We start from the raw sequence: 24,702 nt of genomic DNA, 5'->3' as shown, positions 1-24,702 counted from the left end.
CTCTGCAACAGGGGTTGGCAAACTGTGGCCAGCAGGTCAAAGCTGGCCCACTGCCTGTTTTGGTAAGACTTGAGAACTAAGAATAATTTTTAGATTTTTAAACAGTTGAAAAAGAATCACAAGAAGAATCATTTCATGTCCTGTGAAATTATATGCAAGTCCAATTGCAGTGTCCATAATAAAAGTTTTATTGGAAAACCACCGTTCATTTACATACTGTCTGTGGCTGCTTTCGCACAAGGACAGAGTTGAGTAGTCATGACTGAGAACCTATGGCTCCAAAGGCCTAATAATTTTATATGTGGACTTTACAGAAAAAAAATTTGCCAACATCTTCTCTACAGTGTGGAGAAAACATGTGCCTTCAGAAAAGGAGCTAAGAAAAACAAGAGAAAAAAAATCCCTCACACTTATTAAATACAATTTGGGCCATATAACTTTGCTGATCCTATCAGCCCAGCTAACACAGTCCATAATTTCTACTTCTTTTAATGGTCCATGTATCATTTTCACAGACTTGTTATCACTTGTTCTTTTCATCTTGATGTAAATTTTACCTATTTCACAGATTAGTCACTATTTCCTGACTTGATTTAAATTCAAACTAACTCTGTGAACTTGGAGCAGGTAAGAAGTCAGGAATTTCTTAAGATTTCTTCTATTTGGGAACATTTTGTGTCAAGTATCCAGCTGGGTACTTAGGGAGATACAGACATGAATAAGACATTGTCCTGGAGTCTAGTGGGGTTTTGAAGGAGAGAAGCTTGGCATAATCTTACAACAGCATTTCTGGAGCAAACCCCAAAGAAGTGCTGAATTTTACATTTCAACGTTTTATACACTTCTACATTTCTGCTGCATTCGGGTTTTAGGAATGCTGCGGCATTACTGACCTGGCCTAATTCTTCCAGTTACTTAAAGTGTTTTTCGTTTTACATTGTTCTGCATGTTTACAAAGAAATGTCTGTATTCTCCAAAGCACTTGTGGGTCATTTGTTAAGAAATCCCGTAAGCACCTAATTCGATTGGAATGCAGTGACTGCTATAGAAACTTTAAAGAAAAACAACAACAACAACAAAAACCCTCCCCGAATGAATAGTTTTCAAAAATCACTTGGGAAAGGAGTTTGTAAAAAAAATCAGCTAGTTATAATGGTAACATTTTTTTCACAAAGTTTTAAAATCTGTAATTTCAGTTAAAAATTAATGTGGGATAAAATGTGTGTTAATGTAGAGGTAGGAATCACCTTTATTCCCAAGAAGGTTCTGAACGATTCCTTCGCTCGGATCTCCCTTTAAAGGTAGCCCTTCTCGAAGTGGAACTCCCGCCTGGACCGGCCCTCGCCCTCTGCACGCTGAGATCCATCCAGAGACAGCCCATCCCGGCCGGGACATACCCTCCCTGAACCTCGACCCCCGCCACCAGGAGGCGCACGACCGGAAGCGGGACGGGCCTTCCGCCCTTGTGGTTTCTTCGCGGTTACCTCAGCGGCGCTCTTCGCAATTTGAAAGCTGGAGCTTTTGAATAGCCCCACCACTTTCACCTGCAGCGGCTGCTCGGGCGGCGTCTGCGAGCTGCTCGCCATGGCTGCGCGCGGGGACTCCGCGGGTCACAAACACAGCGCGTCGCCAGGGCAACCGCGCGGCCCCGCCCCCGCCGCTCGCCGGAAGGAGTGGGCCGGGGGCGGGGCGGTCGGCGAAGGCCGGGCCTTTCCTCAACTTTGTGCCTGTTGCTGTGGAGGCGGCCGAGAGGCTGGAGAGGACGCGTGGGCGGCCGCCACCAGCGACGAGCTTCGGAGAAAAGGAACGGGGACCCCACGCCTCGCGTGCTTCAGCGTGGTTCGCCGCCGCCCCCGCCCCCCCCCGACCTCCTCTGGGACCCCCAAGCCCAGGGTCCTCCAGCGCGGTAGTCGCCGCCCGTCAGCGCCTGATTTCACCGCAGATCGCCTTTCCGGGTTGCCGCGCAGCCAGATTGGGGCCAGCCGGCCGGTTGCCCGGGTAGCGCGGGAGTCAGTCCCCGGGCGCGTGCACTTCGGGGCCGCGGCCTTCCCGGGAGAGCGGAAGCAGGGCGACCACCTGTGCGCGGTGCCCCGCGGGGAAGGCCGCCCGCCCGCCGCTGTCCCCAACGCGGCCGTCGCTGCGGAAGCCGAGCCGTCCCGCGCCGCCGAGCGTCCCCGCCATGAAGCCCAACTTCTCCCTGCGACTGAGGGTCTTTAACCTCAACTGCTGGTGAGTGCGCCCGCCGACCCGGGTCTGGGGCCGCCGCCTCGCTCGCCAGAGGCAGGAGGCCTTCCTCACAGCCGGGCCACGGCGCTCCCCTGCCCTACCCCTCGGGGTGCGGGGTGCGGGGCAACCCCTCCCTCCGGGGCCCGCACCTGGCCGTTGCTGCCCGAGCGCCCCAGCCGTCACCTCCCCTGCGCTTTTCGTCCTCAGGGGCATTCCCTACCTGAGCAAGCACCGGGCCGACCGCGTGAAGCGCCTGGGAGACTTTCTGAACAGGGAGAGCTTCGACCTAGCTCTCCTGGAGGAGGTGGGGCCGCGCGGACCTGGTGTGGAGGCCCGGCGGGAGTGGGGGCGGCTGGGGCGCGGGCGGGGGCTCCCGCCCTGGGGGAAGGGCCGGCAGGTATCATCACCCCTCCCCTCAGGTGTGGAGCGAGCAGGACTTCCAGTACCTGAGGCAGAAGCTGCTGCCCGCCTACCCAGCAGCGCACTACTTCAGGAGGTGAGAAGCCCACTGGCCCAGAAGCCTGGTCTCGGAGCTGGAGGCCCTTGGCCCTGCCAGCCCTTCCCCGTGCTTCCTGCGCCCGCCTCCCTCTTCCCCGGCGTCCTCTCTTCTGGGTGTGGGAGCGGACGAAGGTGGAATGAGGAAGATCTAGCTCTTCAGGTCATCAAATTTATCATCAGGCCATCCTGTCAGCCCACGTAGAAGCCGTCGCGTTGAGCTTCGATCTGGGGTGGTACCAGCAGCAGAGGAAGAAAAAAGTAGCTGATAAGAGCTGGGAGATGGGGGAGGGGAAAGGGGCTGGGTATTTCTCTCCCTGCTTTTGCGGCTCTTGACTAGGACTTGGCTTTTCAGCGGCATCATTGGCAGTGGTCTCTGTGTCTTCTCCAAACACCCAATCCAGGAATTCACCCAGCACGTCTTCACCCTCAATGGCTACCCCTACATGGTGAGCCTGACCTCTGACCTCTTACACCTCCCTTCCCCACCCCGCCGCCTGCTAACACATGGTAAAGGAGGTGGCCTTCCTAGGGCTGCAGGGGATGGGCAGAAAGAGGGTAGCAGTGCCCTGAGCTCCCGCCCCCTCCTGCCTACAGATCCACCACGGTGACTGGTTCTGTGGGAAGGCCGTGGGGCTGCTGGTGCTCCATCTGGGTGGACTGGTGCTCAACGCCTACGTGACCCATGTGAGTGAGGCCGGCAGTGCTTAAGGCTGGGGCAGGCGGCCTGGTCCTGGGAGAGAGAGATGGGACTCCTCCTCTAGCCAGGCTGCCTTGGGGTGAGGTGTGGCGGCAGGATCTCCTAAGGCCAGTAGGCAAGGTTCACACATATTTTACCAAGCAGCGTGCCAAGTGACAGACCCAAGCTTGATTTACTTCTGCCCTTGGGACCCTCAGTCTCATTTGCAATTGTCTCCTCTATCTTGCTCAGCTCCATGCCGAGTACAATCGACAGAAGGACATCTACCTAGCACATCGTGTGGCCCAAGCTTGGGAACTGGCCCAGTTCATCCAGTGTGTGAGCCTGGGCTCGACAGGGGAAGTGGGATGGGGTCCAGGAACCGAGGGGTGGCTAAGGCCCCACTTTTAGGGCAGAGCTGATGAGGGAAGAGTTCCTGCCTCACCATCTTGGTTCCCCCAGCCACACGTCCAAGAAAGCTGATGTGGTTCTATTGTGTGGGGACCTCAACTTGCACCCAAAGGACCTGGGCTGCCGCCTGCTGAAGGAGTGGACGGGACTGCACGATGCCTTTCTGGAGACTCGGGACTTCAAGGTGAGGACCTGCTTGATTATTGCCCCACCTACACCCCCAGCCTCTCTCCCTCCTCCTTTCCCCTGCATCCTCATTCAAGCCCCCTATTCACCTAGGGCCCTGAAGAAGGCTGTACGATGGTACCCGAGAACTGCTACGTCAACCGGCAGGAGCTAGAGCAATTCCCCTTGGGTATCCGCATCGACTATGTGCTTTATAAGGTCAGGCCTCTCCCTGCAACATGCCTTCACCCTCTGTCTCTCTTCATGGCTCACCAGCCTATCCTGATTCTTTGTCCAACTAGTCTAGTCTTTTATCAGTGGTGGCTGGAGAATGGGATACCTAGGAACTGGTTCTCTGGGAAAGGTGCTCACAGAAATTTCTCTCTGGCTCTTTTTCTAGGCGGTGTCTGGGCTATACATCTCCTGTAAGACTCTCAGAACTACTACAGGCCACGAGCCTCACAGCGGCAGCCCCCTCTCTGATCATGAGGCACTGATGGCTACTCTGTGTGTGAGACACAGCCCCCCCCAGCACAACCCCAGCCCTACCCATGGTGAGTCAGCCCCATCCTTTTCCTTGGCCCTTCCCCACGGGGCAGCCCCATCCCTCCCTCAGACCCTCACTCTCCCTCCCCACTGCCCCGCTTTGTTCTTGGACCAGCAGAGAGGTCGCCGCTGATCAGTGTGCTAAGGGAGGCCTGGGCAGAACTGGACCAGGGCATGGCTCAAGGTCGCTGGTGGGCCACCATCGCTGGCTACGTGATTGGTCTAGGGCTTCTTCTCCTGGCGTTGCTGTGTGCCCTGGCGGCTGGAGGAGAGATCAGGGAAGTTGCTGTACTGCTCTGGACCCCCAGTGTAGGACTGGTGCTGGGGGCGGGTGCATTCTATCTCTTCCACGTGCAGGAGGCCAAGGGCTTGTGTCGGGCCCGAGCCGAGCTCCAGCATGTGCTGGGAAGGGCAAGGGAGGCCCAGGACCTGGGCCCAGAGTCCCAGCCAGCCCTGCTCCTGGGGCAGCAGGAGGGAGACAGAGCAGAGGAACAATAAAGCTTGACACTTTGGTGGCGCTGCCCTTTTCCTTGTAGAGGCAGTGATTGGGGCCAAGGGTCGGTGTGATTGTCACAGTGTAGACCTTCAGGCTCCTACACAGCTGCCCTCCCTGCACACTCCCCCACCTCCCCCCTGTAGGTAGCCAAAGTCCTGTTTACGGCAGAAGCTTTTTTATTGTAAACAGTGAGGCCTCTCCCAGGCAGCCCCAACGAACAGGGTGGCACTGGCCTGGGGTGAGGCAGTCTTCCTTGCAGAGGAGAAGACAGGCAACCTACCCTCTTCTAGCCCTGGGGCCCTGGCCCCGAGGGCAGCTCACTGAGCCTGCGCTCCTCCTGGAAGCGAATGAGGGCATCTCGCTGGTTCACCACGTCCACTAGCTTCCTCAGGACCTCGTCCTCAGCCTGCTGGTCGGCAGCTGTCTTTAGGGCTTCTGAAGGGAGGAGGTGAAACTTACTTAGAGAACAGAGAACGGGGAGGGCGGCAGGAGAGGCACAACCTAATCCCGGCTTGTGTGACTTCTACAACCCCAGCTGTTTCCCACTCTGAATTTGGTTTATCAACACTCATGGTTTTCTAGCATTGTTTGTTTAGCAGCAACACCACTTTTAAAGGAATCTTGTGTAAAAGCCCAATTGTGCAGCTGTGATTGAACTGAAGGTGCGGAATGTGGGCCTGGAGCCCCATCCTCTGCCTTCCTCCAGTTCAAGAAGCAATTCAGAAGGCAGTTCAGCCTCAGAGGTGCTCAGACTAGAGGACTGTTGCCTGGGCAGTATCTGAGATCACGAGGCTTGTGCAAGTACCAGCCTCTCCCCACATCCCACCTACCTTCCTGGTTCATGTAGGTTCGCAGTTCTTGGTCCAGCTGCCACTGTTTCTCCTCCAAGTTCAGCTCCTGCACCCTGTGGGGGGCAGGGATAGAAAAGGCACAGGTGTCTAGGGTGACCGAAGACCTGGCTGTGGGGCCTGGCTCACACGCCATCGTCCCCCACGCCCCAACTCCGACACCCCTTACGTGATCATGAGCTCAGCCTCCTCGGCCACCAGGCTGTTTTTCTTCTGAACAAGCTGTAGCAACTGTTCTAGCCATAGTGCCTTTTGCTGTTCGGGGGAACCTGACAAGAAGGAAGAAGAGGGGCCAGTCAGGCCTCTAACCAGGGTCACAGGAATCACGGCATGAGGAGCAGAACCTGCTGTGGGCCACAGCCTGGTAGTGTTTGGGGGGGGGGGTCGCTGGGGGTGGAACACAGGGCCAGAAGGCAGAGGTGTCCTAGGCTCGCTTATCCTCCCCATCTTCACTCACTGCCCCGGCTCCTCAAAGCCAGCTCCAGCTCCGTGCCCTTGGCCTCCAGCTCCCTCAGAGCAGCCTCGATCTCATTTTGTCGCCGTTGGATGGCCTGAGTACAAGACAGGAGGCCCAGGAGTCTGCGGACTGCTCCATAACAGAGTCCCGGAGGAGCTCTGATACCCAGTCTCAGAACTCTGATCCCGTTAGAACGTCCGGGAACCCCTAGGCCACACCTGAGCCTTGCAGAACCGCTTCATCTCCTCCTCCTTAGCACGGCGCAGCAGAGTCCGACGCCATGTTGGGTAACTGTTCATGGTGCCTGAGTTCTTAGCCAAGTTCCACAGAACCTATGACAGGGTCACGTGGAGAGGGGTTGGGAAAGCTCCATTTGAAAGGGACCAGAAAGACCCTGGGCTGGAAGTGGGATACATTCTGATAGAAAAGGTGGAGGCCTAGAGACATGAAAGCGTCAGACTGGGTGAGAAGACATTCAGAGACATTTGGGCTCAGAAGAGGTTGGGTGCTGTGGGTTTCTCCCGGGCAGGGGCCGGGGTATGTTTAGTGGATGCATGGTGGCTTGGGCAGAATAGGTGGCCAGGTTCCTCCCACTCACCTGTTCCGTGTCTGAGTCCAACGGCACGTCTTCCTCTGCTTCCTCGTCACTGGAGCAGGGACTCTCTTCTTCCTCCTCCTTCTCCACAGCCACAAGAACTGAGCAGAGAAGTGGACATGGGCTGAGATCCCCAGGACCTCCCTCCCCATTCCCCACATCCCTGTCCAAGAATCCGAATACCACCCGCCCATCCCCACCCTGGGCCAGCAGCTACCTTGAGGGCTCTGGACTGGCATTCCCCAGCCCACAAAGCTTCCCTCTAGGGCCTGGCGGGCCAAGACGGAGCAGCTTCGGGGGGGCTTGGGTGGAGCCTCCATTTCCGGGTCAGGGGTGAGATGAAGGGAGGATAACCGCTGGCGTTCTGGGCTGGAGAGGCGGATCAGCCGACGGGTGGGCTGGCTTGGGACAGGGCTGGTCCCCTCCTGGGGGGCCACGGGAATCGAGGGGCGTGATGGCATGTTATTCTCACTGTGTATGGGAAGGTCCTAGAAGAGCCACCATATGCTCTGGTCAGTGACCTGCCCAGTGTGGGTTGAGGCAGCCCCTTGAGACAGATGTGGGCCCTGGCGTTCATTCATTTATGCCGTCTACTGAACAGTGTCAGGCAGTGTTCTAGATACTTGGGATTCATCAATAAGTAAGACAGGACAGAGATCCCTGCCATCATGCCGTTTACACTGTAGTGGAGAACATTCAGTTACCCCCAGCAAAGCCTCGGGCTTAGAGAGCCCTTTCCTCTTTGCCGCCCGCCATCCCACACTTCCGCAGCTTTTACCTGACTCTCAGGGCCTCTGTCGCTGCTATCCTCTTTGTGGCCTGGCTGGGGCAGGTGCTGGAGGCAGTAGAAATGTCCTGGGAAGGCGGGAGAGGGGAGGAGCCATCAGATGTAGGCAGCCCAGTGACCAGATGTTCAGTTTATCAGGGAAGGTGGGGGTGACAGGCCTCTGCATTGGCTGATTAATTTATACCAGCCTCCTGGCTTCTCAGAACCCATTTGGGGCTTTGGAGGGAACAGAGGAGACGGAGCTCAGGAGAAGAAAGTGTCATCTTCAGCCTGTTTCTACCTCACGCCCAGCACCCCGGTTCCCCTCCACCTTCAAGCTCCTGGCCCCCCCAAGCAGGGCCAGACCCAGAGTCCCTCTGAATGCCTCCCAGGCCCACTCACCATCTCCTGGGTGCTGCCCGTAGCCACTTGGCCATAATGTGGCCTCACAGATATGGCAACGGAAGCAGCTCCGGTGGAAGAAACGGCCATTGGCACAGAGGCGTTCCAGGATATAGAGGTGTTCCCCACACAGTGCACACAGATCCTCGGCACTGGCCTGCACCAACCCCCAGGCCGCAGGTCAGCTGGAGTCCAAGGCAGCTGCCAGGTTTTTCCCTTCCCCTCCCTGCCCTTCCAAGGCCTCTGCCTGCAGACAGGGCCCCTGTTCTCACCTCCTGGTATTGGGATGCGGGTGTCACTGGTACATCAGGCTCTGGGACAGGTGGCTCCTCAGTACTTGGGGTCTCAGCCTCTACCTAAAAAGGTAAGTGCTCAGGCCCAGAGGTAGAGGGGCAGGATCAGCTGGGGAGTCCATGTGTACAGATGAATAGAAAGGACTGGAAGGGAAAGGGAGTGAGACTAGGAAGCGAGACTGGATGGGGGGGTTACAAGGAGCTGGGGTGGCGAGCAAGGCCTGGGGGGACAGGACATGGGAAAGAGTACCTCAGGGAAGGGACTGTCCGGCCCCTGTGTGCATTTACCTCCACGCGAGGCTTCTTGCCACCAGCATCCTCCCCGTTTCCCTGCAAGAAGTCCTACGTTCTGAGCCTCCAGTTCTCCCCTTCCCCCATTCTGGACATCCTCATCACCCCAGGGATCCCCACAAGGAACCCACTGCCCAGGCCAACCCCACCCAAACTCCCCACCTGGACCCGGGTCCGTTGCAGGGTCCTCTGCAGTTTGCCAAGGAACAGTACAGCGCTGGCGGTGCCCGGGGAGCCTTGGCTGACTGGGCCTGCTGGGAGAATCAGGGTAGATGGGGGGCTGATACTGTACCCCCAGAACAGACAGCTATGTGCCAGCCCAGAAGGATAAAGGAAATCCCAGGCTGTCCCTTAGAGGGCACACACGGGCACACACACACACCACACACACACACACACCACACACACACACACACACACACACACACACACACACACACACACACACTCCCTCTTCACCCCACCCCGTCCTACCCGCCTCCGGTTCACCTGGGTTGTGAGGTGTGCTCTTGAAGGCACTATGGAAGTGGCTGAGGTAGGCAATGAGGCCCAGTGGGTCATTCCCTGCCACCATTGCCTGTGCGGACAACACGGGCGTGATGCCCAGCTCATGCTCTGCCATCTTCAGCGCCCAAGAAGTCGCTTCCAGAGCCCCGACTCCCTGCAGCTCTGAGGGTTCCCTGTGGGGCGTCAGGGAGAAAGGCCAGTGGGAGACCAGAACTTGCCCCATGGAAGGGGGAGAGAGCAGTAGGGGAGGGACATCGGGAAAGGGAGGAGAGGGCATAAAGGGTTTTTTATTCTCTGTGCTACATAACGCCACCCCCCAATGACAACAGCATCTGGCCTTGTGGGGGCTTCTACCATTCACAAAACTCTCCGTATTGAATGCATTTGATTCTCATGGGCAGGCAGAGTCAGGTGGGAAATCTATCTCTAGGGAAGCGAAGTGACTAGAGCAGGATTATTAGCAAGGGGTGGCCTGGGACGCAGCTGGGTGTGCTAACTCCTACACAGTGACTGCCCACCATTCCACACTGCCTGGAGAGGGAGGGGCAGAGGCATGAGAGGGATGGGCTATCACGGACCCCCAAGCCCAATTCCTGACTCACAGTAGGCCGGGCCGCAGCCGGTGCACGAGGGCACACAGAGCCAGCCCATCCGCCCAGGAGGAAGACAGGTTGGTGACATGGACCCCTGGGTAACCAGCTGTCTGCTCCTGGCACCAGTGTAGCAGCTCCTCCTGGGTGGCCACCGACCCTGGGAGAGGAAGCTGCGCTGTACTGAAGGCACCGGGGCCCGCAGAGAGAGCCCAGCTGCTGGGTGCGGGGTCTATATGGGAGGGGGAAGCAGGACCCACGCCTACTGGGCACCAGCCTAACACTCACTGTCAGCAGCACCTCCTTCATCCCAGTTTTCTCATTTGAAAAAATCTTTCTGGCAATAAAGTAGGGGAATGAATAGAGTGAAACCACTGCTGGCCACAGAGAGGGCAGCAGGCTATGAGGTGAGGGGCAAGGGAGGCCCAGAGACTAAAAGGAGATGCAGGTTTGGGGTCTGCAAGGCGGGAAGGGGCAGAACAGCTGAGAACAGTGCAGCTCGGCTGCCATCCAGCTGTTGCGTTACAGTGGCTGCTGAAGTGCTGAAATACTCCACACAAGTTGGCAAATGGCTGCTGCTGAGCACCCCACTGCCCTGCACTCTCCAGGAGGCCCCAAACATCCCCACTGCCCAGCAGTGCTCCAGCACCCTGCTCCCTGCCGCCAGCGGCTACCACTGCTCTGATCACTGGTGCTTGTGCCTCGCTGCTTGGTAAATATTTTGGACGTGGCCCCGGAGGAAGGCCTACTCACCAGTGGCCGGCTTTCCTGAGTCTGTCTTGTCACTCACTCTCCGCACAGGCTCCTTGGCCTCCACATCATACAGGTCTCGTACCTAAGGCAGCCCCTCTCAGGTCTCCAGGCAGGCGGACCACACCCCCCACACACCCCCCCCCCCCCCGCCCCAGTCCATGGGGGAGGGGCTGCCTGGGTGGGACTCACCCACAGGGCAGGGACTGGGCAGACCACAGGAGGGAAGGCCTGACCTGGGGTGCAGAAGCTGACCTGGGAAGTCTTGGCGGGCGGTGCCAGGGGTTCTGACCTGACTGGGGGTCACGGCCCGGAGGTTCAGGTTGGGATAGCGGGAGGCTGGGTCCAGCCCATATTGGGCCACATTGCGGTGCATGTTTTCTGGGGATGTCTGTGACAGGAGCTGGTACAAGCTCTCTCTGGGGAGATGAGGGCGGGGGACGGGCACACGTGGGAGGGCACCATCAGCACCCACCCCTCCAGAAGTGCCAGGCCTTTCTTTCGTTCTCTTTTCCCTACGCCCCCATCTACTCAGCCAGCATCCCTGACCTTACTCCTGACTCCTGTCCTATATCCAGCCCTGCCCCCACCCCGCCCCCCAACTCCCCAACTCAGGCCTCACCTCTCTGCCAACACCTCTAGGGGCCCAGCGCCCTCTGCCCAGCGCTTCACCATCCAGGCGGCATCAAAGGCTGCCAAGAAGCCCCGGGCCACTCCAGTGCCCAGGGGCCAGAAGGGCTGCAGGGGCAGAAGGACAGGAAACAGCTCAGAGAGAGTCCAACAAGGGTGTCCACGCCCAGATGACCCCAGGGCCATAGCAGAGGGGGCCCTGACACAGCAAGCCACCCTCTGCTCCTCCTTACAAGCAGCAGACCTTTTTATATCCCCTCCTTCCCACGAGGCTGCTTCCTCCCCCAGCCAGGGAACCCCTGGGCCTCCTCACAAGGGGTCCGGAGAGCCCCTCCCCAGTCAGGGGACGCTGACCCCTCACCTCCACCAGGCAGTCCCCAACCAGCCCCAGCAGCAGGCGGGCGCCATGTTTCTCCTGCACCCGAGCAGAGCTCTCTGCCCGCATCATGCTTGTGAAGTCAAAGGCAGAGACGTCGGGCCGCCCGTGGGCATCCTGGGCAAACTCCAGCTTCCCGAGCTTGCCATGGGTGGCGAAGTCAGCAGCTGCCCGAGCAAAGCGCTGCAAAGCCTCGGGCACCACATTGGCACTGCCCAGCAGCCGGTCGGTCTCCGGCCAGTCCTATGTGGCCAACAGATCAGAACCAGCAGGGTCAGTTGGGCCATCACGTCCCCGTAGGTGTAGAAGGTACACATCCTAAGGCCCCAATAACGGGCTTCCCCAGACTACACAGCAGTTGAAGGATGAGCTGGGAGGAGAATTTGAACGTCCAGCCTCTCACGCTCGAGCCCCGTCCTCAACTCTCAGCCTGCCGCTCGCTGGGGGTCCCAGGTCCCACCCTGCCTCCAAGACCCAGTATCATTACTGTTACCATACACCTGCTTTGGACAAGTCACTGAACTTCTCAGAGCCTGTTTCCCCATCATTTAGAGATGACGTACCTAACTCCTCAAGGTACTCATGTGGATTAGGTGAGAAAATGAACATAAAGCTCTCAACAAAGTACCTATCACATAGTAGATGTTCAACTAGTTCATTCAAGCAAATCCTTTCAGGGTGCTACTACGTAGCAGGCACCATTCTAGGCACTGGGAATCATCAGCAAACAAGAGACGGACAAAACCCCTGCCCTCATGGAGCTTACATTGTGTAGTCCCGTGGCTGGTATAAGGTGTTTAGCCCAGAATATGATTCAGGTTGCCACGAAAGTCCCAGGGGAGAAGAGCTTATTGAGGTGGAGGAAGTGCCATCGCAGAGAGGATGGACTCCCTCCACACCCAGGGGCAGACTGTGTCCAGGCCTGGCCCCTACCTCCCAGGGCCCCCCACCCACCCCTCCCTGCCTGGGCCCAGGCCCCACCTGACGCAGCACCCCCAGCCGTAGCAGGCACTGCTTCTTGGCTGTCATCACAAAGTAGTGGGTGTCATCCTTGTAGTACACGATGTTCTCCAGATCAATGCCTGTGGGGACAGGGCAGGGTGCAAGGGATATGCCTCCTCCTCATCATGTGTCACCTCTCCAAATACCCCAGCCATGCTTGACCTCTGAGAGCTGGGATCACAGCTCAGCCTGCAGCGGCACCTCCACCCACACACACAGGGGGGCCCATGAGTTCCGGTGGCACAGTGGACCATCTGTCCCAGGCCCAGGGGGCCTAAAGGTGTGGAGCAAAGTTAGAAACTTGGGTGGGGTGGCAGCTGGGAGACGTGCACCACATAATCCACAGGCTTGCAGAGGACAGCCTGGCTTCTCTGACTGGTATGTGCGCACTCCGGGAGGTGTGGCAGTGCGAAGCCAAAGTAAGCATAGGGCATCTTCTGGAAGTACCACTTTCATTTTGAATATGCAGCGCTTTGTTTTGGTTTGGTTTTTTTGAATTTTCGAATTTTGTTTTATTTATTTTTTATTCAGCAGGTTATATAGCATTTTTATATTAAAGCATATGTAAAGAAGCACAAAGCAAAATCCCATGCACTTTGCAAGAGATTTCTAAGACTTGTCATGCTGGGTGGCCGAGTGGGGCTGTGGCTGCTGAATCCCTGGGGGCTCAGGTTCTTTGCTGCCAAGACCACAAAGATGGAAAAGTACGAGATTCCTTGGACTGCAGACAGGTCTGAGAGGGAGAGGTGGGAGGCAGGCCACAGTCAGGCACGAGGAGGGGAAACCCTGTGAGGGGGGTCCTGACCTGTGGCTTTCAGCAGGCTCTGGAAGAAGCTCTGGTTGTAGATTCTGGCCACGCCGCTGATCTCGGGCACCTGTGTCTCTTCCACGGTGCGCCTGTTCACAAAGTTGGCCGTGATGCCAATGGCCAGTTTGCCGCGCATTTCCCGCACTGTGAAGCCTAGAGGTGGGGACAGGGGGGTGGTGGCAGGAGGAGGATGGGTGTAACAGCCTAGAAAGGCCCACAAGGAGCTCAAGATGCTGGCTTCTTCGAGGGAAGGGATCACTCACCTTCAGGGACGAATTTACCTCCAGCTGCAGAGATGAGGACATCAAATTCATAGTTGGCCAGTTGGGCTGGGGGGCTGGGCTGGAGCTGGGCACGCCAACCACTCCCTGGGGCAGAGGGTGTGAGTGGCACAAAGGTGTGGAAATCTGAAGGGGCCCCTGTATTCCCAGGACAATCCAGTGAAATAATTAAATAAACGTTTAAAGGGTTTTATGGTTTAGAAAGCAATGACACACTGTCTATCAAATTACACCTTCACAACAGCCATGGAAAGTAGGTAAGGAAAGAAATACTTGGGGGTCCTCAGGAGCAGCAAAGTACTTACCCTTTCTGGGAGGGGGCTGAAGGCCAGTGAAAGTGACACCCCAGTGAATTTCCACCCCCAGCAGTAATGCCACTTTCAACAAAAGCAGCTGAAGTTGCCGGATGCCTGGAAGGGAGAGGACATTAGGAACAGGGACCCCAGGTCCCCCCAGCCTTCCCAAGCACCAGTGTGTACCTGGTCAGAGCCGGAGAAAGTCTTAGAGATCACTCAGTCCAACTGCCCATTCTACAGGTGAGGGCCCTGAGTCCTGAAAGCCTCCTGGCTGAAGTGAATCTTATCCACCCTGCCTCTTTGCCGGCCCAGCAGCAGCCCCCCGACCCCCTCCACTGGCCTGTCTCTAGGCCCAGGCTCACCCGCCCCTCCAGGCCACCACATGGTGCTCACTGATGTGGTCCAGGGAGCCTGTGCAGAAGCGCCCATAGAACTTCTTGGCGCCGAGTGCCCGAAGGTCATGGATGGTGAAGGGCCAGAGGTGGAGCACGTTGTGGCGAGAGAACTTGGTGCGCTTTTCCACCAGCACCACCCGGGCCCCAAGCATCGCCAGCTCCACAGCAGCCCGCAGCCCACAAGGTCCAGCACCCACCACCAGGCACTGCGAACACACAAGGCAGCATCGGCATGGCATCTGGCCCCTCCTCTGACTCCCCCCACTCTCCAAGCCCCGTCCCAGGCACCGTGTACCCACCTTGGTGCTGGTGCAGGCCTGGCCCTGCTGGTAGACAGGCTGACTTGCTCTCTTGTCCAGCTTGGCCCACAGTGACTTGGCACTCCAGTAGTTGAGCTGGGCCTTGATTTTGTGGTACTGGGGCAGCCCCCCACCGGGCTCCAGCCCCAGGGCCCTGCATAGCCCCTGGAAGCTGCTCAGCACATCCTGGCACAGCTGGGCCTGCAGGATGCTCTCGAAGTGGGCATGCGCTGGGTTGGTGGAGGTGGGTGAGGCCATGGAGACCTCTGGGGCTCCCAGGGAGGGGCAGGGGCACGTGGCTGCTGGAGAGAAGGAAGGAAGAGAAGGGAAGAGGCTGGAGAAAGGAGGAAGGGAAAAGGAAGGGGAGGAGAAGAAAGTCTGGTATCCCCAGGGAGCTCCAGGCCCAACCCTGATTGGCTCTGCTCCTCTCTGCCAGCTGCTCCAGAGACAACTGCTATCCCTTCCACTCCAAGTGAAACTTGCCAAATTTGGAAATGAAAAATCAGCAGTCCTGGGCACAGAGGGCACGCGGAAAGCCAGGGAGCCTCCAGCTCAGCCTTCTTGCTCAGGGATCTCCAAGCCCTGCTCCATCTCTGGGGCCCAGGGGACAGGAATTCTTACCCTGCCTTCCCGAGGCCCTGGAAGCAGGGCACAGGGAATTTCTCAGATGTCAAGAGGGCAGGGTGCCCAGGAAGAGAGTTTTCCGTGCAGTATAGACAGGGACAGATCTAACACCGGCAACACCAGCTGCTAGGCACATGTACTGCCCCATCTCACCCCAAGCCTCCCTGTGCCCAGCACCCCTCGATGGACTCAGTGCGACGCTGGGTGTGGGGTGCGTCTTATGCCAGGGGCAAAGTTCTCCTCCTTAGCACTGCTCATTGCCTCCCCACGGGGAGGAGATGGTCTCTAACCCCGTAGGTTCCACTTCCCACCACCAAAATACTGCAAGAACAGCCCCAGGATGTTGCATCTGACTGAGTAACACACAACTGGGTCTATTTCTGACTCACTGTGGTCAAAATACTTCCCTTGTGACTTGCCACTGCTCCAGTGGGCCACAGTACGGTTGGGGGACTTGGGGGGGGGGGCGGCGACAGGGCAGCAGATTTCGCCCCTCCCAGCTTCCTCTCACTCCCATCGACACCCCACCCCATCCCTGCATGCTCTCCCAGGAATCTCCCGAGACAAGGCCTCCCTTTGTCCCCTTCTCCCTCGCTCGGGCCCCCACGCAACTTGAGGGGTGTTGGAGAGAGCTTTCTCACGCTGGGACCCGGAGGAATCAGAGGGGACGCGGATGTGGTTGCCCACGGGGGAGTTCGGGAAAGTGGGTGGCATTGATGGGGGGAGATCCTTGGGCTGATCCCCCTCACCCTGCTCGGTCGCCTCACCGGTCCCTGCCCGAGCCCAGCGGCCAGGCCGAAGCAGGAGATGAAAATCGCCGCCGCAGGTCACCCGGACGGGGGCGGACGGAACGTCAAGAAGGGCAAAGGTCTCTCTTGGGGGGGTGGGAAGGAGGAAGACCTCGGCGAAGTGGGGAGAGGGGCGACCCAACCTGTAAACACCAGGACAAATAATGTGCGAGGGGTGGACCGGTCTGGAAGGATGGAGAGGGAGCTGGACCACTGGCAGCGGGGGTCGGGGGTACTCACACTCTAGACCGTACAGTTTGGAGAGGGGCTGAGCAGGGCGGAGGTGCAGAGAGACGGGCCAGACCGGCCAGGCGGAATTCAGGAGCGCCTCGAGCCACATTTCCCCGGAGGCGCATCCCTACTCCTACCCCGGGCCTCCGCGGGCGGGGGCCGCACATTTGGCGCAGCTGGACAACTTACCAGGGGGCTCGGGAGCCCGTAGGCGCCGCTTCCTGCCAGGCGGGCGTCCCAGTCCGGCGGGTTGGGGGACGGGGACGGAAGAAGGGAGGTGGAGGAGGCGCGGACCAAAAGCCGGGATTGCAGGGCTGCGCGCCGGGTGCGCCCGGCCGGGGAGTTAGCAGGGTGTAGGCTCCCGCACAAGGGCACGCGGCCTGCAGAGGCTTTATTCGCGCCTCATTAGCATCTCATTACCCGGCGTTTCCCGGCTGGGGGCAGCCAGGGCCCCGCCCATGGCTGCAGGGTGGTGCCCGAGCGCGTGGCACCGCAGGCGCCGCTTTCCGCTTGAGGGCCGAAGACCCGGGCCCCGCCTGGTGGGGGCCAATGAGAAGCGGGTCGGAGGCATCCGGAGCCCTACTGCGCACCCGCGGCCTCTGGCTCCATCTCGGAGCCTGCGCCTGAAAGCTAGCGCTTCCCGGGAGGGCGAGGCCACCCGCCCTTGCGCAGTACGTACTGCGCGTCCGCCCCCGAGAACTGGGCGGAGAGGGCGCTCGGACTGGGCAAAAAGTTTGCAGAAGCTGTTGGATCCATAGGTAGCATCTGCGTCCTCCTCACCTCTCCTACCAGGAGATCCACGGCCCGGGCGCCCCACGATGGATCCAAGCGCGGGGTCCGCCTACCCTGCAACCAGTCTGCCTCTAGACCCGGGCTGAGGGCAACCGGCACGGATTTAGAGCCCTGGAAACTCGGCAGTCTGCAGCTTCCACAGCGGCATGAGTGAGCGGGCAAGAGGGTCTTGGGGGTGAGGGTACTAGACCACTACTAAGACAGGCGGAAATGAGAGGGGTGTTTGGGTGAGAGGCTAGTTCCCCAATATTCAAGAATGCCTTGGAGAAAGGACCCACAGAGCTGTCAGTGCTGAAAAGGGCTTGAGAGACCTTTGGGATCAACTTCCTCATATTCCCCATAAGGAAACAGCTGAATGTGAAGGCACTCTTCCAAGGTCATTCAACTAGTTAATATTAATAAAACATCAATCTCATTTGTTAAGCATCTACCATGAATATTACCTTAATCTCAGTGATCACATGAGTCCCACTTTACTGAAAAGGAAACCGAGGGTCACAGAGGTTCTGTGACCCGCAACAAAGTTACACAGCAAGTGGCAGAGCTGGTATGGAGCCCAGGTCTATCTGGACTCCACTACACCAGTGTTGATCCAACGTGACAAATGAAAGGCTGGCTTCGTAAGAAGCTGTTTCTTGTTTGGAGGAAGTGACACAACAAACACTAACAAAACAGGAATGAATGGGAGGGTCCTCCCCTTGAGATCCGGGGACGGAAAAGAACTGGGTACCCTATGGCTCTCCCCTTCTCTTTATTCTCACTTTGCATTTCGTCTGGAAACCCTCTGAGAACAAGTAAGACCTGTATACTCATACTGCTCCCAGCTTGAGCTGAGAAGCAGGCAGAGAAGGGGAAATGCCTGCTCTCTGCCAGGAGAGGCCTGAATTCAGCCAGGTCAGGCTCAGGAAACTAGGACAGCCTCCCAGTTGGACCCATTCTAGCTCTTGAGTATGACTAGTTGAGTATGACTAGTCATTTGGCTTGAAATCAATTTGCCAAATATTGGACACACCTATATTTAAATACATAGTGTAAGAAGGGTTCTAAAGTCCAGTCTGAATGGGTTACCAGGCTTTTAGAATCACTCCATTTCCCTTTCATTAGCTGATGGTAAATAGGCAGCTGCTCTGATTTAGTGGATTAGCTGAGGCCCAGCAGGGTCTGGCCCTTGACTCAATGACTTGTGCTCAGCCAAACAGGGTTATGTGGCTCTCTGAATGGCAGATGGTAAAATTTGTCTTTAAAAAAGATCACAGAACAATAAATGACTTCATCAATGCTTAAAAAACTGCTGGCTTGGGAGTTTCACTTTATGTTAATTAAAGATACACAGTGGAGCAAAGATCAATGGGGAATATATTGGTTTGTAACCTAGAAGATCTGGCCAGATGCCAGCTTTGCTTCACACAAACTTACGTAACCTTGAAAAGTCACCAACCACCATGCTTCAGTCTTAAATCTAAATGGAGGCAGTTTAATTACTCAACCTCATCAACCCATTTTGATTCTAAAATCCTATTGTTCAATGTTGGTGACTCTAAGAAATGTATATAGTCCAGAAGGCCCAAAACAAGTTCTATTTAGATTTTCTTCAAAAAAAAAAAAAAAAAAAAGACCTCTAATAAAACTAAAAGAATAAATTATTATTTATCTACAAGTGTTTCTCGTCTTAATTAGAATCTTATTTGAGTCATGATCCACATTATATGTGTATATGAAACTAAAAATACTGGCACAAACACACTGGCTAATTCATATTGGGTCAAATAAGTGGTTGATACATGAAAAGTCAGTTTGTGGTTTTTTGGCCATGCGGCACAGCTTGTGGGATCTTAGTTCCCTGACCAGGGATCGAACCCCAGGGCCTTGGCAGTGGAAGTGCCGAGTCCTAACCACTGGACTGCCAGGGAATTCCACAAAAGGTTAAGTGTTAAAAGAATCACATTCTAATGTTTTTGCAAATAATCACACCAGCAGTGGCCTAGGTCAAAAACCTGAGCCATTAAAACAGGATCCCTTTCCTCTAATCCACATCATGTTCTGTCTTCCTGCAATGCCATCCTTACTTCACCTCCTAACCTTTCATCTCCTGAGCCTGGAGTCAGAAACTAGATCCCTAGCACTGCAGGTGATGGTTCTAAGCCACCCTATATATGACTTTACACCTGTAGGTCAGCGTGTTCAAACACCACAGCCATGGTCCTGGGTCAGGAGCCATGGCTGCAGTGTAAACAGGCAGACACAGCTCCTAATGTAAAAATAATTATCAGCTGAGACCAAAGTGTAGCATGCTGTGGACGGATATGAAAGTGTGGCTTGATTGAGATCAGAGGGTCAGGGAGGATTAGAGGGTGAGGAAGCGACACTTGAACTGAATTCTGACAGATGTGCAGACGTTAGTGAGACAGAGAGTAATGGGCAGAAACCTTTCAAGCCTGAGAAACTGCCTGCCTTAAAGCCTAAGGCAGGAAGTTGCTGGGTATGTTTGGGGAACAGCCAGGAAGACAGTGTGGCTGGAAGTGAGAATGGGGAAGGGACCCAAGAGGAAGATGGGTTGGGGATTTTATTCTGAGTGCAGTGGGAAACTGCAGGATTGTAAGCAGAGCAGAGATAACAATCGTATTTGCATTAATAACATGATATCCACGCACTTAGCAAGGCACTCTGCTTGATGCTAAGGGCACAGTGGTTAAGCCCAGATAGATCACCATTTCCAGCAGAGAAAGGGGTGGGGGAGGGGAAGAAAGGCAGGCCTTGGCAGGAGTCCAGGCAAGAGGACATGGTGATGGTGTAGCAGTTGGGATTGAGAAGTGGATGGACTCAAAATATAGTTTGAGATGAAACTGACATAACTTGATGATGGATTGGGAGTGGGGGTGAGGAGGGGCCCATCAAGAATGACTCCCAGCCTTCTCTCTTGGCTGATAAGAGTGAGAGAATTGAAAGTTTCAGTTTCTCATTCTTTCTTACCCTTCCCTGCAACTTTATCCTCTATATGCCGCTTTTTATTCAAATACCTTCCCCAGAAGTCAAAGTGTGATGATTTCATAGACTCCGAGATAACACAAGGGACAAAGATTAAAAATACAAATACGTTCAAGATCTGTTTACTTTCCCATATTTTTGTTACGAGAGTACTTTCATACTTCAGACATTAAGATTATAGGAAAATCTGTCCAGAAGCCACTTAATCATACTAGAATTATCTATGAGAGGTAGATTTTTAAAATGTAAACATTCTTGTTTATAACCCTAATTTAGCCTAAGGAAGCTTCAGTTTAACTTTTCATCTAACAAGGATAAAATACAAATGAACTAAAACCAAGAGCCAAACTATTCTTTTGGAAAATCTTCAAATCCATATTTTAAATCTAATATTATGGATATTAGTTCAAAATAAGTAATAAATCTATGCTCTAAGACCGGGGAAGTTCCCTGAGCTCTGCTCAAATTTTTCCCTTTCTACATAGTAGTAGAAAGGGATACAGTAGTATTTTTCACTTACATTAAAAAAGAAAAAAGCTAAGATCTCTTGCTAATGTTACCTAAACTTGTTACCTAAAAGCTCTCCTACTCTGGTACATTTCCAGTGAGAATGGTGATATGTACATATAGTCCAGTCAACTTAAGTGTTTGTTGCTTAATTATGTGTAAAGAATTTGAAAGCAAGATAAACTATCACAGTGACATTCCAGCTTCTTTTAGAGGTCATTCCTTTATACCTGCTGTTTACAAAAGGCAAAAGGGGGATTTTTTTTTTTTAGAGGTAATTCCTCCAAACCTGTTCTTTACAAAAACAAGACAAAGCGTTTTCTTTCAATTCTTGAGAGTTTAAGCTTATTTTAGTTTGGAAACTGAGGATGAAATTTTACCTGAGTACTTATAAGGGTAACCAAAATAAAGTAAATCTGCCCAAAATATAAAATATCCTCAATCAGAAGTTTAAAAAAAGTTCAAACAGAAGTTCAGGTTAGTTAAAGCATTTTCGCTTTAGTAGTAACTTTCAGCCAAGTGGTAAATTTCAATTAAGCTTTAAATGAATAGTAGTAAAATACTGACATGAGTATTATTAATATGGTAGTTACTGCATTTCTGTAGAAAGATTGTAACTTTTACTATTATTGTTCTATGTAAAAAGTTTATGATTGTATGCTAAAATTTCAGACACAGACCCTCAGTTTTAGTCAAAAAGGTTCTATTACATAAAGCAGATCATATGTAAAGAGAAATCCAGCTTAAAGTTTCAAAAGGCTGATGGTATTAAGCCCATCTGGTGGAAGCAGCCACCCCTGTGCCCCAGTTCCGGCTCTGCCACTTACTGTGTGACCTCAGGCAATGGACTTCATCTGTTGGGGCCTCAGTGTTCTCATCCATAAAATAGGCATAATAATATTACCTCATAGGAATGTCATGAAAATTAAGTAAAATAAGATTGTGCTGCAAATGGGTTACAGGTGTGTCCCAGACACTGCTTCCCACCTCACTCCAGCTGCCGTTGTTACTGGCTGAATTGTGTCCCCCCTACCAAATTCATGTTGATGTCCTAACCCCCAGTACCTCAGAATATGACTGTTTGGAGGTAGTGCCTTTAAAGAGGTAACTAAGTTAAAATGCGGTCACCGGGGTGAGCCCTAATCCAGTATGAGTGGTGTCCTTATAAGGAAATTAGGACAAACACAGAGGAAGCCCATGTGAAGACACAGGGAGGAAAAGATGGATGGGAGGCCTCAGAAGAAACCAATCCTGCCAACACCTTGATCTCAGACTTTCAGCTTCCGGAATTGTAAGAAAATAAATCTCTGTTGTTTAGGCCACCCAGTCTGTCGTATTTGTTATAGCAGCCCTACCTAGCAAACTAATATGCCAGTCATGGCCAGAGGTGCCTGGAGTCCTCTAACTGAAGGGTACTGTATAAGTCTTTTTTGTGCACCGTGATATGGAAAAGGTTTCAGAAGCCCTAAGATACAGACCTAACATACCCGGCTTTCCTCCTGGCCTATAGTAAAGACTCAATATGTGCCAGATATTGTTATTATTCCAATTTATGAAAACCTAGGTGTAAGCATCTATAATGAGACTCTCATATTCCTTAGTATCATTTAACCGGTTGCTCACATTTACAACACAAGAACCAAATGCAGAAAAATACACAGAGGAGAGGTAGAAAGAGGAGTTTCAAGAAACACAGGGCCAAGCACAAGAACAGCAGCTCATTTTGATGGCAAGAGCTCAAGTCTTCCCAAGGCTAGCCCTCTACTGAGAGAAAACCAGAGATTCACCTTCAAAAGTGACAAGGTCGTTTCAGCAGTCTGAAAGCATAATATTCTACTAATCCCCAAGAAGTACAATTTGTATTTCTGCACTTGTTAAAACAAGTATTTAAATTGTGCAAGCTTAGTACAAAATAAGTTGTGAAACAATTAGCCAGCAATTTCTCAAAGACACAATAGAAACATTTTTACGTACATGTCATTTCCTTTGGGTGCAGTCACTGAACTTTAAAATTGAGGATACCACCCTGGCGGTTAAGACTCCATACTCCCAACACAGGGGGCACAGGTTTGATCCCTCGTCGGGGAACTAAGATCCTGCATGCTGCACGGCACGGCCAAAACAAACAAACAAAAAAACCAATGAAACCGTAAAATTGAGGACTTCCTTCAAAGGGGCAGAATGTATATTTGGGACACAGAAGAGAGGCTTGATTTATAAAGCTATCCGTTTCTCACTTCCCTTTGACAGCTGGTCAGATAACCCAGAACTCTTCCAGAAGAGATTTTTATGGCTGAGACTGGCTCTCACGCTAGAGACGGGTAGGCCTGTGCCACAGGAGCCACTAGCCACATGTGGCTACCAAGTGCTCACAATGTGGCTAGTGTGACTGAGGAACTAGGTTTTATTTTTAATTAATTCTAATATAAATTTAAAAACTGATACTTGTTTGTTATTGGGGAAAAAATTATGTCTGAAACTACATGAATATGTGAATCTAGGTTTTCAACTGTAAATTGTATAAATCCTAAAAACAGATCAAGTGTGTCCCATGAACATTAGCATCCAAACTGAGTGTGCAGTAAATGTAAAATACACACCAGATTTTGAAGATGTAGTATGAAAAAATGAATGTCAAATATTATTATATTTTAATATTGAATATTTACATGCTGAAATATTTGGCACATGTTGGATTAAATAAGCGATTTTAATCTCACCACTTTCTTTTTATGTTTTTAACGTGGCTACCAGAAAATTTTAAATTACACATGTGGCTCACATTACATTTCCCTTAGCGCAGAGGCAGACTGTCATAAAGCTAGTTAAACTTGACTTGTAAATAGTCATATGACCATACTTCCTGAATAATTATCCAGCTACCCAGAGTGAGTAGTTAAGCATTTATCTGCTTTAATACTATATATCTCCTGGCGAAAATGTGGGCCAGTAGGCTTTGAAAAGCTGGTAAAAACACTGCACTTTAACAATAAGGTAAATAGTTTAAATGACTAAAGTCAAGAACCTGAAATAATATTTAGGGCATAAGTGTATTTGTAAAAATTATATCTCTAGTCAGGCCTAATTTAACATACCTTGGTTGACACATATAAATCATTTATGAATTTTTGAATTATATACAGTAGAATATACTTTGCTAGATATGTCAGAAAACTGCTTTCATCTTCTCTCAAACCTTAACAATTCTGTATTACTTTAACCTCCAAACACTTATTTGACTCAGGTGGAAATCAAAGATCTCTAAAACAAAGAGTGACTGACATGAAGATCCTGTTGATTTTAGGGGCGATTACCCCTACTCTCCACCAGCATTATGTTAATTAACATACACTAGTACCCACCTTTTCTCAAAAATCTTCTACCAGTTTACTTGAGAGAAAGTGGTCAACGTTTTCAATAAAATAGGCTGAGCTGGAAAAAACTTAACCCAAACATAATTTAATCTTCTGACGATTATTTAAAATCACACAATTACAGACACACACTGGCTACTAAGTCTCTGAGGCTCAAAATTATTTTTAAGATTAGGAGAATTTACTTTTAAAAATTATGTGTCTATTTTGTGAGATTTAACCTACTTTGTAATAAAAATAGATTATAAGTTCCTATCTAAAAAGTTATCAGACACAATACATAGATCAACATTTTCAGAGATCAATTAGAATCCAGTAGAGTATATTTAACATAAATTACACTGAATTTTATACTCCAGGATAGTTAAGAAAGCTTTAACTTCCTCATGGAGATCAAATATCAAAGCTGACAAAAATTCAGAATTTATTTGGGGTGAATATCTTGATCCAATTTCATACTTTAATTAGACTTTTAAATTTTTAACAACCTGCTTTTAAAAAACATGTAAATCTATGTTTCTCAGAAAAGTCGAGTTTAGAATTTAAAAAATAATCCTATTCTTTTGGCTTTCTTGTTTTGTGAATTTTGAGTTAAAATAGACATTTAGGTCACATGTCTTTGACTCTATCTTAAACACGACATGATGAGCCCACGGTACCACACAGAGATTAAATCTTGAGAAATTACTCTGTCTTAGGGGATTGGAAGTTATTAAAAGGTCAGAGTCCCCAGAGTTGTAATCTGTCATATTCGGCCCCAACTTGTCATGTAGTGGCAATTGTGTTGCCTAAGGGGG

At 52.5% G+C, this 24,702-nt stretch overlaps 3 protein-coding genes across 15 annotated transcripts in view; 1 reads left to right on the top strand and 2 right to left on the bottom strand.

Moving 5' to 3' along the window:
• The window catches only part of PPIL6 (peptidylprolyl isomerase like 6), a 36,599-nt gene extending 33,351 nt beyond the window's left edge, over positions 1 to 3,248 (bottom strand). For 2 of the 4 annotated variants that reach the window (XM_059941439.1, XM_059941441.1), the window contains exon 1: positions 1,398 to 3,248. In XM_059941439.1, coding sequence (XP_059797422.1) covers positions 1,398 to 1,586 — 189 coding nt within the window. In that variant the 5' untranslated portion in view covers positions 1,587 to 3,248. The remainder of the gene's footprint in view (positions 1 to 1,397) is intronic. The other 2 variants (XM_059941440.1, XM_059941442.1) reach the window with 1 other exon arrangement.
• Positions 1 to 5,034, top strand: part of SMPD2 (sphingomyelin phosphodiesterase 2) — a 45,598-nt gene extending 40,564 nt beyond the window's left edge. For 2 of the 3 annotated variants that reach the window (XM_059941436.1, XM_059941437.1), the window contains 10 exons: positions 1,302 to 2,229; positions 2,434 to 2,530; positions 2,646 to 2,722; positions 3,077 to 3,170; positions 3,319 to 3,408; positions 3,653 to 3,735; positions 3,863 to 3,995; positions 4,091 to 4,195; positions 4,377 to 4,530; positions 4,638 to 5,034. In XM_059941436.1, coding sequence (XP_059797419.1) covers positions 2,180 to 2,229; positions 2,434 to 2,530; positions 2,646 to 2,722; positions 3,077 to 3,170; positions 3,319 to 3,408; positions 3,653 to 3,735; positions 3,863 to 3,995; positions 4,091 to 4,195; positions 4,377 to 4,530; positions 4,638 to 5,020 — 1,266 coding nt within the window. In that variant the 5' untranslated portion in view covers positions 1,302 to 2,179 and the 3' untranslated portion in view covers positions 5,021 to 5,034. The remainder of the gene's footprint in view (positions 1 to 1,301; positions 2,230 to 2,433; positions 2,531 to 2,645; positions 2,723 to 3,076; positions 3,171 to 3,318; positions 3,409 to 3,652; positions 3,736 to 3,862; positions 3,996 to 4,090; positions 4,196 to 4,376; positions 4,531 to 4,637) is intronic. The other variant, XM_059941438.1, reaches the window with a different exon arrangement.
• A 142-nt stretch (positions 5,035 to 5,176) lies between these two features.
• On the bottom strand, positions 5,177 to 22,962 carry MICAL1 (microtubule associated monooxygenase, calponin and LIM domain containing 1). 8 transcript variants are annotated; one of them, XM_059941431.1, is made up of 26 exons: positions 16,437 to 16,885; positions 15,996 to 16,159; positions 14,605 to 14,938; positions 14,304 to 14,511; positions 13,920 to 14,024; positions 13,597 to 13,701; positions 13,331 to 13,486; positions 12,505 to 12,605; positions 11,509 to 11,766; positions 11,140 to 11,255; positions 10,810 to 10,936; positions 10,521 to 10,602; positions 9,780 to 9,927; positions 9,160 to 9,350; positions 8,833 to 8,924; positions 8,668 to 8,709; positions 8,359 to 8,442; positions 8,087 to 8,243; positions 7,697 to 7,773; positions 7,136 to 7,406; positions 6,922 to 7,019; positions 6,542 to 6,655; positions 6,324 to 6,417; positions 6,036 to 6,135; positions 5,849 to 5,922; positions 5,177 to 5,453 (listed from the first exon to the last, which is right to left on the bottom strand). In XM_059941431.1, the coding sequence occupies exons 3-26, from the start codon at positions 14,860 to 14,862 to the stop codon at positions 5,305 to 5,307; spliced, it is 3,207 nt and encodes a 1,068-aa protein (XP_059797414.1). In that variant the 5' UTR covers positions 14,863 to 14,938; positions 15,996 to 16,159; positions 16,437 to 16,885; the 3' UTR covers positions 5,177 to 5,304. The 8 variants fall into 8 exon arrangements, with proteins under 8 accessions (XP_059797414.1, XP_059797415.1, XP_059797410.1 ...); XM_059941432.1 differs by having other exon boundaries at positions 14,605 to 14,906; XM_059941427.1 differs by lacking the exons at positions 15,996 to 16,159; positions 16,437 to 16,885 and adding an exon at positions 22,506 to 22,962 and having other exon boundaries at positions 14,605 to 14,906.
• Positions 22,963 to 24,702: the final 1,740 nt, after the last annotated feature.

Source organism: Balaenoptera ricei, chromosome 12, assembly GCF_028023285.1.
Source record: "Balaenoptera ricei isolate mBalRic1 chromosome 12, mBalRic1.hap2, whole genome shotgun sequence".
Taxonomy (NCBI): domain Eukaryota; kingdom Metazoa; phylum Chordata; class Mammalia; order Artiodactyla; family Balaenopteridae; genus Balaenoptera; species Balaenoptera ricei.
The sequence above is the reverse complement of the archived record's forward strand: the minus strand, read 5'-3'. Positions and strand labels throughout refer to the sequence as shown.